The sequence below is a fragment of the Neovison vison genome, chromosome 9 (assembly GCF_020171115.1).
Source record: "Neovison vison isolate M4711 chromosome 9, ASM_NN_V1, whole genome shotgun sequence".
NCBI classification, from domain to species: Eukaryota; Metazoa; Chordata; class Mammalia; order Carnivora; family Mustelidae; genus Neogale; species Neogale vison.
Genome location: NC_058099.1, coordinates 59958393 through 59970661, shown reverse-complemented (window position 1 = coordinate 59970661; position 12269 = coordinate 59958393). Strand labels below are relative to the sequence as shown.

At 37.9% G+C, this 12269-nt stretch overlaps 1 protein-coding gene across 38 annotated transcripts in view; it reads right to left on the bottom strand.

Annotated features, from left to right (window-relative positions):
- PTPRD (protein tyrosine phosphatase receptor type D) overlaps positions 1-12269 on the bottom strand; it is a 2250073-nt gene that overhangs the window by 59407 nt on the left and 2178397 nt on the right. For all 38 annotated transcript variants that reach the window (XM_044265686.1, XM_044265656.1, XM_044265663.1 and 35 more), the window contains one exon: positions 2114-2289. In XM_044265686.1, coding sequence (XP_044121621.1) covers positions 2114-2289 — 176 coding nt within the window. The remainder of the gene's footprint in view (positions 1-2113; positions 2290-12269) is intronic.

Genomic DNA, 12269 nt, shown 5'->3' with positions numbered 1-12269 from the left:
AACCACCACAGAATAAAAATCACAAGACAGCATTTTAATTGGGCTCCTTAGGCCATTTAACAAAGGAGAAAGCTAACTTGCAGGAGCAAAGAGTAATTAATGAAGGGAGCAAACAGAGGTTCATTTAGTAACTTCAAAATAAGTTCCTCTGTCTGAGGTGGGGGAAAAAAAAAAAAAAAAAGGTAGCCTGCAACATAAAGATAAACTGTAGGTATTTAAGTCACAATGCCTTCCGCCAAGAACTGCTCATTACCATCAGATGTTGCGGTGGCAGTGGGGCCAGTTAGAACTAACTTTATTATTAGAAGCAATTAGGGAGAAAAGGGGCAGAATTTCATTTGGTTATTTCAAAACAAGTTTCTGTGCACGGTTTAATGAAGGCCTGCAGTGTCAAGATAAAATGTGTGTTTTACTGAAAACAGCTTTTGCAAATGACTGCTTGTTACCAGCGGTATCTCCAGGCAGAGCAGGCTGGGTAGGTTGGATTTACATGCATGCTGTAATATAATAGTTCAGCTGTCTCAGCTTCACCCAAGTGTTAACAGGCAATATGGCCTGATGGTTAGGCACATGTGTTCTGGAGCCAGACTGTCGGTCTTCAAATCCTCACTCTTACCTTGATAGCTGAATGACATTAAGTGACCTTCTGGAATGTTCTAGGCTTAGTTGGCTCATAGGTAAACTGGAGATCTTAGTAGTGTGTATCTCACAGGACTGTTGTGAAGTACCAATGTGTCTAATATGTGTTAGACGTTGCATCATGAAGAGTTATATTCACGAAACAGTTGGATAGGGATTGTTTTTATAGGACTTGCTATCTAGGGGTTACCCTGAGTAAAGATCAATATTGGATCCATTTGCATCTTTTTAATGGGGTTTTCATGTAAAAAATGACAATGACATTTGTCTTCACAGTTTTCACCTAAACTCCTTTCAGACAATATTTCAGTATTTCTATACAATTCACATGTTATAAAGAGATTTGATCATTTTTTGTGTTTGGTAAACCAGTGGTGTACCACATACATTACCTCCACTTTTAGGACTTTTTATTTTTTCCTGAGCTTGAGTTCTCTCCTTAGGAATCACCTGCATAGCCTCCAACTCTTCCCTCATCTACATGCCTGAGCTAAAAGAAACTGCTATGTATTGAGCTTAGGAGACCATTTAAAAAACTCAACTGTCACACAACAAATGGGGGGTTGGGCTTTGGCTTCCTTCTAAATATCTTTTTGAGGCTACTGTGACCACAGTAAAAGAAATCGTTCACCAGTGGTTTCAAAACACTGCCCCGACTGCCCTACTCTTCAGTGAGAGTATGTGCTGCCTTCAGTGATTTTTCAGAGACTCCTTCATTAAATTCTCAAGGTTAAAGACTGATTTTCATCAGATGGCTACAATATTTGCATATTCACTTGGGAATATGGCACACTGCTTACCCATTATGCTTTAGTTCTGCAAATCAATAACATTTAACTAATGTGCCATGCACCATAATATTGGACCCGTATGATGAATAAAATCCCTTTCTTAGACCTTAACGAGCAATGACTGTTATTAAAATCTATTCATTTTGGAGAAGGCTAAAGTAGCAAAATGCCCTCTACACATTTATGTGTTTTCTCAGCTGTGTATTAACCCATATCATTTTTCCGCTGCCCTAACTTAATTTATGCTAATTTGAATAATTTATAGAAGAACCTCTTTCATAGAATTTTAGACTTTACCTTACGGATTATGAAAAAGAAAAAGTTAAAAATACTGACAAGTATATATTGTTGGGATTCTCCCCCAAAGTCTGTGTGTTTTTGTTCAATGTGAGTTTTTGAAAGAGGTCCAAGTGAATATTTTCTCTAACCAAACTGTCTACTTTTTTGAGTACCTTTTTTTTTTTTTTTTTTTTTTTTTTGGCAATCACATTGTAATGAGAGAATTTCTTCTTAAAAGACTCAGTGTTAAAGAATGGTTTCATCAGAGCTTTTGATACCCATTCAGAGTTGTTTCTGTTAGAAAGTCAGAGCTGAAGGAAGGGTAGATTCTGAAAAGAATAAAATATGCAACATAAGGACCACCTGAGGAAAGATGTGAAGAAAGAGAAGGTAGATATTCTTACCCTGGATCGTTCTTCTAGTTTTGTCATCATCACAACTGTTGCACTCCGTTGCTCCCATATCATTCTCCAAAAGTCCCCAAATGTTTCGGGGAGAGATCCCTGTGTTGCAATATAGGCATTTTGTTTCCTATAGCCATCTATGTAGTTGGCATTCACATAGTCACTTCCTGGGATGCCTGTAAAACAAGAAGTGTTATTCCATGAGGTGAACCTCTCATAAGAAAAAAACAGCCTGGGATCTGGTGTGAGGGCAATGTTATATTACTGTTCTGCACTATGCTAGAGGAATCAAGGGTTAATAGCAGAGCCATGGTCTAGAGGTCAAAACGGGCAATAACCACATTAACAAACAAGTATATAATTACAATGTGTCTTAAGCAAGATAAAGTCTCACTGGGACTATCACATTAAAGAAATAGGTGGTCCAAGCATTGGATCTCTATAATATGACAAGGTAGATACCAAAGAAAGAAAACTACAACTGATTATCCACACAGTGCTATTTTTCTCACACTGTCTATTTTCTCCACTGCATCAGTAAAATACAACATGCAAAGGAGGAGAGAATTTTATCTGGTCACATTCCTCACCTATGCTATACCACATTGCCAGACAGAAATGAAATAAAATAATGCCTGAGTCTGAAAATGCAGTGTAGGTTAGAGTATGTGTAACAGTGAGAAATTCTGCAAAAATTTAGCTAACAGGGAACTCATTTGCAAACTCATTTAATCCTTAAAACAACTCTATGAAATATATCCTGTCAGGATCTTCCTTTAGCAAAGGAGAAAACTGAAGTGCATAGAGATGAAAGCTCTTCTCTGACTGCTGGAGTCTGGTTTAATGATTGTCTGTCTGTCTGCTACAACTGTCTTAGTCTCCACAGAGACTGCTTCTTGTTTAAACCTCATAGTACTGTTGTACTATGTGCACCTTTCTTGGATTATGACTTTTGCCTCTTAATTGCTTATCCTGCTCTACTTTTGTCCTTTGCAGTCTGCTCTTCATCTAGCATGAGAGCAATTTCTAAGAAAATATTTCAGACACTATAACTTCTTTCCTTCAAACCCAACAATGGGCTTCCCTTTTACTTCCAAAAAAACTGAAACTCTCAACTATAGTTACAAAGCTCCACACTTTTCCAAACACATCTTGTTCTACTCACCTCCTTGCCTTCTAAACTCTAGATGCTGGTCTAGCTTCTATTGGTAGGAAACACTGCTCTCCTACCTCAGTGCCATCTGCCACCTTAGAACACACTGTCTCCTTCCTGTTGTAAAACACCCCACCAATATCTCAGAAACCCTGCCTTTGATTCTCTTGGAGCCCAGAACTTCCTTGACAACTCTTGATATATACATATTTTTTAAAGATTTTATTTATTTATTTGTCAGAGAGAGAGGGAGAGAGAGCGAGCATAGGCAGACAGAGAGGCAGGCAGAGGCAGAGGGAGAAGCAGGCTCCCAGTGTCCTGGGATCGAGTCCCACATCGGGCTCCTTGCTCGGCGGGGAGCCTTGACAACTCTTTACATTATTTACTACACATTGTAATTATATACTATTTTGTTAACATGGTTATCACCTGTTTTGGCCTCTAGACCAGGTCTCAGTTATTAACCCTTGCTATCTCCAAGGACAAAAATAAATTTGCCCCAGTTCTGACATCTAATAAGTAGCAGAGCTTGAGTTTGATGCTGGTGTTCTGATTGAAAGTCTAATTCAGTGTGACACCTTTAAGAGGAATATAGATAAATTTGAGCTTCTTCCAAGGAGAGTGACCAGAGAGGTTAAGGAAATCAAAGCTGTTCTGTATGAGAAAGGAATACATGATACAGCCTGGCAGAGGAAAATTTAAGGGTTGGGGATACAGCTGCCTGTGAGGATCTGAAGAGAGGGTTAGGTTTACTCTATTGAGATCCGAATTTTTCAATTCTGAATGATGTTACTACAGACAGAAGAATTTCGTCTCCAATATAATAAAGCACTTTGAAATTGTCAGAATCAAAAAGGGAATAGATTTCCTTGGGATGAAAGGAGTTGCCTATCCCCGGAGGGGAACAAACACTTTACATGGCTACTGGCAAGATACGAGAGGTAGCCCTAGAACCTGTATGTGGCCTCTTCTTGCCCTGGGAAAAATATGAGTCCTGGAGCTACGAGAAAAAAAAAAAAAGGAATATTTTCTTTATAATGGAACATATGTTCCTAAGCTAAAATTGTTATATTTCACTGATTGCCACTTGCAATTACTTTGACTGCTTTTCTGATTCCACTTATAAAACTGATCCTCTCAAAAAAGTAATGAAAGTCAGATGGGAACTACTGGGCTCCGAGATAAACACATGGATATGGACTACCACCAGCATTAGTGAAAGCCTTTTGAGTAAAAACCTAAATGCATGGTTGGTTGTAACAGTATTCATCTATTACAGCTACTCAAGAAGCAGTTGGGGGTTCTGGCAGCCCTTTGTTGATAAAGATCCTATTCTTCCAGACACCAAATTACTGTAGATTCAAAAGACAGTTTAAATAAAGTCCACAGGTTACGGCCACTGAGAAGCACACACAACCTCATGTCCATAGAATTTGGTTCTGATCCAACAGTGAATCTATTTTTAATACAGGAAAAGCCCACTTTCAAAATTTTAATTTAATAGTTAACAACATTAAAAAGTTGATTAAAGAGAAAGGGTTCTGGCTAAAGGCATCCCTCAGCTACCAATATACAGAAAAGTTTTTTCCAAGCAAATTAAAAACAGAAAAATCTGGGTTAATGACTTAGAAAATCCATCAGCTTGGCATTGTGCCATTTCCCCCTTATGAAGGATAATGATTATATCTGAATAATGTGTCAGAGAACAGAGGAGATGGACTGGAGACTCACATCCAAAAGAAGGGAATTAGCCCTGCCCAACATTCTTATGTAAAATTTAATCATTTATTATGTAATGAATTGTTTTTTCACATAGTGCTTAAGTTTGCATAATAAATTATGATTTTTTTTTGGGGGGTGGAGGGAAGTGGTGGGGGTAGGTTGCTACTCAGTAATACTTGTCCTTCCCAGGGATAAAAATACAAAAAATCTGCCTGAAAAATACTAGGCACTTGGGATCTCTACTGTATGACCAAATGCTTTAAGAATTTGGGAACTGATATTTTGAAAAGCAAGTTAAAAAGAAAAATTTCAGTACCTAGTGGAGTTAATTGTTGGGCTAATGTTTACACCTTGAAGATAATGCTGAGGCTCCTTATCTATTTTGACACTCATTTGTATGAGTGAAGGCCTCCTTCCAGGAAATCCCTTTATATGCTCCAGCAAAAAGACATTCCAGGTAAGTTTTCTCCCATACAACCCTTACAAGATGGGGAAGCGAGAGATGACTATGTATCTGTAGCTCTAAGATCTAGTGCATCTGCATTTCATACAACCCAAGTAACAAACTGTGTAGAAAGACGAATATGAAAAGATTTTAGGAAGGGTGGTGGTTTGGCCTTTTAAAAACATTCACCACAGATTGGGAACTAAAGTTGAACAGAAGTGTGTTTCAAGTAGATGAGATCTTACTTAGTTTTCGCTGTACCATATTTAGAAAGATTTTTCAACCAGTCTTGTGAGAAAAACAACATGGTGACTTTCCAAGTGTTCTGGTGCCATGAAATGTTTCTTCAATAGCTCGTGATTGTAATGTTCCTGCTGGCAGACTGAATCTAGAAAACCCTTTCACTTTTTGGGGGGTGACCTTCCCCAAGTAATGTAGATTTGTTTATTTAATTTTCAATTCCCTGCCTTATCCAGAAGATGATTTGCATCTGTTAATGCAACACTAATCAGAGTGCACTACTAATCCAAGAGAAGTGTGTGAGAATTAATTGAATTTCTCTGGGGCTATGATGGATGGAAATCTATGTTAACTTAACATGCAGTACTGAAAGTATATAGAATTAATATAAATTAGCTGATTGCTTTTAATTTTTAGAGTCAAGGAGACCTTTGTTCAATACTATGATAATAATGGTGCTAGTTGCTTTTTTTTTTTCCTTTTTTGGGTGGCGATGCCTATTAAAACAATGAAAGCATAACAAACATGTCTGCCTTTAGCTCACCATAAGCAAATATCTTAGGTCTGGCCCTGCTGTAGGAATTGTCTCTCTTAGAGTCAGCTGTTCTTAATGTCTTTATTCAAGAATAGCTTACTACCCTTATAAAAGTAAGTTTCATGATTTCCCATGTATTACTTCATGTGTACTCTTCCCCTACCAATAGTCATGTAAAAAGGTCCAAGGCCCATAATTATCACTCTAATCTTATAAGTGAGAAAGGGGCTGAGGCTAGATCTTGAATTCATCTTACACCTCTATGCCCCTTTTCTGTGTTATAGCGTGTTTCATCTGGTAATGGACTGTTTTTTCTTGTGGTGCCTGCAAATATTACTTACATGCTTATACTGGGTTTTGTGTTTGGGGCAAAGAAAACTTGGAGCTAAAAAACACAAGTCTGTAAGAACAACAGAGACTGTGGTGAGATGAAGAGTAGTAGAGCTGAGCTTCTATGTCCTTCATGCATAGCAAGACATAGCAACAGCTACTTAAACAGAATTAGGACAGTTTTAGGTTCTCATTTCATTTGCTGGGAATTGCTGGTTATAGTTTTCAGTGGAAAGTAAGTCTAGGCACAGAATTTGGGCTTTTCTGTTCTTTTAATTGTTTGCAAAGCTTTGGAAAAGTATCATGAATTAAATGTGCAAGGACAATGCCATTTTTCTTCACCTAAGCACAGGATTAATAGAATAGGGCTTCATGACATTGGTCCCACATGTGTTTGAATCTTAACAGAAAGAGAGGAGTCCTTGGAAAGATGAAGCTCCTCTGAAAGAATATTTGTGATGAATAGACAATTCTTCATGCTGAAGACATGACATAGAAGACATAGACAATTCATGCTTTAAAACCTTGAAAGCATGTTGAACTGCCAGCAAATACATGATCTGAACTGTTTCATCATGACTGGGTTAAAATATTTTTTTAATTCCTGTTAACTTGAGGAGGACTAATTGAGTCATATGGGCCTATTAAAACAAAACAAAAAAGTAAGGGGTGTCTAGGTGGCTCAGTTGGTTAAATGTCTGACTCTTTTCTTTATTTTCTTTCTTTTTTTTTTTTTAAAGATTTTATTTATCTATTTGACAGACAGAGATCACAAGTAGGCAGAGAGGTAGGCACAGAGAGAGGGGAAAGCAGGCTCCCTGCTGAGCAGAGAGCCCAATGTGGGGCTCCATCCCAGGACCTTGGGATCATGACCTGAGCTTAAGGCAGAGGCTTTAACCCACTGAGCCACCCAGGCACCCCAAGTGTCTGACCCTTGATTTCATGTCAGGTTGTGATCTCAGGGGTGTGAGATCGAGCTGCATGTTGGGCTCTGGGCTGGGCATGGAGCCTGCTTAAGATATTCTCTCTCTCTCCCTCTCCTTCTGTTCCCACTTAAAAAACCAAAACGAAACAAAAACAGAAACACACAAAAAACCCAACTTGTCTTGCTCTCAATTTTTCCAGTCAGGAGATAATTTGATTTGAAAAGACTTCTCTTGTTGAGGGGTATTCATAATTATAAAAGTTTCATAATAAAGCCTTATGTCCTAATATTAAATGAAAAAGCAAGACCCCAAATAGTACAGGAATTATTTTATTAATGTGAAATTAAGTAATTACAACAGATATGTGGGTACTTCTGTATCACTCCATTCTGTACGAAGAGCCACAATGTGCCTTTTAAAGACTTGAAAGAATACTAAGCACTTGCTAAAAATTTAGAGAAATTGGCCAGGAACCTGGGACTTCTATCTAGGGATGCCAGTAGTTTGCTCTTTGACATTTGGGCAGTTGTTCAACTTGTCCAGACCTCTGATTGCTTATCTGCTAAACAAGGTGTGTTGGACAAATTGATTCCCTCGAGTCCTTTTGAGTTCTAAAATAAGATGTCTCTCTGTGGTATTCTTAACCTTCTTGGATTCAGAAATCTCTGTGAAGTTATTTTAAGATGGAGGCTTTGTGTCTCTCAGATTAGGCAGGAACATGCTCTGATGCTCTTTCAAGCTGATTCCTATTGCTTCTATCTCTTCTGTGCTGAGATGAGGTTTTTTGGTGTGACTGATACTTCAATTCTTGATTAGAACAGGGTGGGGTAAAAAGCACACAAATTCAAAAACAAGGTGTGGGGCGTGGTGGGACTAGACTGGTAGGTGGTCTATTCGTGGAAAGGAGCTGTCCCTGGATTGTGGAGGTGAGAGTGAAGAAGAGGCAGCATTATAGGGAAGGCAGAGTCCTTTCCCTGCTCCAGCAGACACACAGCAACTGTACCACAGATGGATCTTCAGCTGAGTGACTGACTCTGTCCTGACCCACAGCATGGTACCAAAAGCCATATAGTCTTATTTCTTTTCACTACTACAAATCCTTAGTAGTGAAAACAAAACAAAACAAAACAAAAAAACCAAAACTTTTTTGGTAAACCAGTTTATTCCCTGTTGTGAGACAGAAGTACTGAAGACCCAATGGAGCAAAAATGCTATCTTTTACTTAGTAAATAATGTCTCCTCAAGTTCAACATCCACACCTACACACCATCCCTAACAACAATGAATTGATTAAGACCAAGATTACAGTTTTTAGACCCACAATGCAGAAAAAATGTTAACTTTATTGCTGACAATGGCAAAATAAGAGAAAACAGAAAAATGAAATCCAATAATACTTTACTAGTAAATTTATTTAATTTCAGATGACACAAGCCTTGTTTTGCCTTCACTTGTATTATGACAGCCACCCACAGCCACACCAGAACTAGCAAAATGAATGGTGCTCTTGGCGTTCCAGCAAGGAAAAGCCAATGCTTCTTGCAAAGGTACTGTGTAGGGCGCCTGGGTGGCTCAGTGGGTTAAGCCGCTGCCTTCGGCTCAGGTCATGATCCCAGGGTCCTGGGATCGAGTCCCACATTGGGCTCTCTGCTCAGTGGGGAGCCTGCTTCCGTCTCTCTCTCTCTGCCTGCCTCTCCATCTACTTGTGATCTCTATCAAATAAATAAAATCTTTAAAAAAAAAAGATACTGTGTATTATCTGACTCAGTGTCCCCAGAGGTACCAAGCATTAGCAAACTGCCTTCCATGCCTCGACGGTGCATAGGAGAATTATTTTACAAGCATGCCATGTTCTGTGGGCTCCTCCTGACAATGAGTTAATGGGAGAATGGGTAATTTGGAAAGAGTTTGTGAAGCCAGGCTCCACCCCTCTCAAGGTTCTGAGTCTTCTTCCCCTTCATTTTCCGTTCCCCAGTACTGCTAATGCTGAAGAGGCTGGGTTATGAGAGTAGTCACAGAGGAGGATGTGGGTGATTGAATTGTCATTGAATGCATTCCAAGGTTAGCTACGCATGTTGGGAATCATCAGTACCTGTGATGGAGGGGACTCATTTCTAATCAGGGAGCACTCTGCCCTGAAATGAAGCAAAGCTTGGGCCAGTACAGCATCACAGAGTTTTGGTCAATTATATTTATATTAATAAGGATGAAATTATTATGTTGCTTTATTTAACATAGTATGAATCAAAGCTGAATATGGCAAAAGGAGCTCTGTCTGTAGGAAACTTGCAGAGCCCCAGTTTCCTCACAGATCCTAAAATATGAGCAGCATTTTCATTATGTCCTTACCCAACACCCTGTGAAAATCTAATGACTCAATGCATTTGAAACTTCTAAAATACCAGTGGATTTGAAACTTCTAAAATACCAGTTATTCTTATGATCAGTATAATAAACAGTAATGAAATAAGACTACTTCTTCCTAAATACTCTACTGATGAAAAGCTATTCCACATCTGGAAGGCCCCTTTCCATTTTCTATTAAAAAAAAAATGGAGAGGACAACAATAATTGTTTTATGACTTCCCAGCAATATACAACCTGTGATTATATTTTAACAGAACCACAGCACAGATGATGTAGGTTTCTCTACAGCCTGAGCAATGAAGTGTAGATTCATTAGCATAATCTTCAGAGCTGTACAATAAAAATGGAAAAAAAATTCCCAATAACTAAACTAAAGACAATGGAGAGAAAAATAAACTTATGGACCTTTTTGATTTTACTTTTTGATTGGCTTCCTGAAAACAGAGTAAAGAAGAAACACAGCTAGCCATCCCTCAACTTTTTTTTTTTTTTTTCTCTTTTCCAGATAAGAAGCACAAGGACAGGCTGAGGTAGGACCTAGGGAGTAACTGATCTCCTCTCCACACCACTGGCTTGGCTACACACAAGAGAAAGATGTCATTTAAATAGCTCTCATTAGTCTTTAGGCAGGTTGCAAGCTCCTTGTGAATTTGCTCCAAGTTTCCAAAGGGTAAGTCCTCTCTAGCTCCCTACTTAAGATAAATTAAGCTATAAGAATGTGTGCCAGGCTCCTCAAAAAGAATGTTTTTATTAAAAAAAAATACCACCCTGAAATAGGATTAAATTTTGTCATGCCTATAAACAATTAACTTGAGAAGTGAAGGACTCGAAATATTAAAAAAACAAAACAAAACACACAACTGTTAAATTAATGTCTGATGTTCTGAGAAACCTGACGAAAATAAACTCGACCAATAGTTGGATGAGATTTAGACCAGTTTTTCTTTTTGTTTTTTTCTTAGATAGGACATACAGTCTAACAAAATTCCTTTGCTAATTTAAATAAAATTTCAGGAGCAAAATAAAACAAACAGCAGGTGCCCACAAATTAGTCATTAGTGTCTGGAGGAAGGGAGGAGAAGAGAGGGGAAAGAGGAAAGGAGAGGGAGAGAGAGAGACTGGGAAAGTACAGGAACCAAGAGGGAGGGGAAAGAATTATATTTATTGAACTGATGTGAGAAATAGCACATGGCAGCTATTAAAGGGATTTGTTGCTCAGAAAAATAATTTAAATTCTTTGATGTTAGAGTTTCATATGAAACATTTATACTTCTAATAATGTAATTCACATTTTATTAGAAAATGTTGGGAAGATTGTATTTACTTATTTCCCTGTGGCTTTTTTGTTTTGTTTTGCTTTTACTTATTGAAAAAAATATCAGGTGATACTAGAAAAAAGCAGTTAACTCACAGCACAGGAAAGATGTGAATGGAACAATACGTTATCACGTGCTGACAGCTGTGTTAAACGCATCAGTAACCACTGAACAGTGCAGTAAAGAAGCCAAGGCATGACTTAAATAGCAAGCACTAGTGTGGTGGTAAAAGCTGAATCAACAATACAGGGGAATACCAGTAGTTTCTTCTCTTTACTTCTAAAAAAATATTATTTATCTTAGGGGCAGTGATTCCCTGGGAGTCACTTTCTCATTTGAAAGGTGCTAAATTGCCCATCTCACAAACAATTGAGTTGTTGTAACATCAGCTGTATTATTTACAGTTGGATTTTTTTGAATTGCTCATATTATGTAAATCAAACAGATGATGTATTTTGTATTTCCATTTAAACGAACATATCCTCCCCCTGCTGAAATTTGTAATGTTATTATGGGTCTGGTTTCCATTTATCAAGCACCAATATACATATTTTTTCTTCACAGAGTACTCCAACTACATGCAGTTTTCTCACTTGGATATTATTAGTTTTTCCAGAGATCATATACAGAAGAAATCCCATCTGAGGATAAAAGGACATATTGATAGTAATAATAGAATTCATAAGAACACCACTGATAATTTCCATAGTTTCCGATATTTACTGGGCATTTTCTTTGTGCAAGACACTCTCCCAAACCCTCATATATATTAATTTAGTAAACTGTCGTAATTGTTCTAGGAAGTAGGTGCTATTTTTAATCCTATGGCACAGATGAGGAAACTGAGGCACAAAATCTTCAGAAGCAAGAAGAGTCTAGTATGATTGAATAGGAAAATTCTTGAGAAGTGTATGGGCCCTTGCCAGGATGTATCCATTAAAGAGAAAAAGCAAATTCATATATTTATGTTTTGAACTTTAAGATAGTCCCCCCAGACCAGAAACAATTTCACAATGCTTCTCTTATTAAATTAATAAGCACTTGTCTCACAAAGTGCATATGACACTATGTGGGCTATTCTTTATCATTTCTCTTTTGTTTTAAGATTTTGTTTGTTTATTT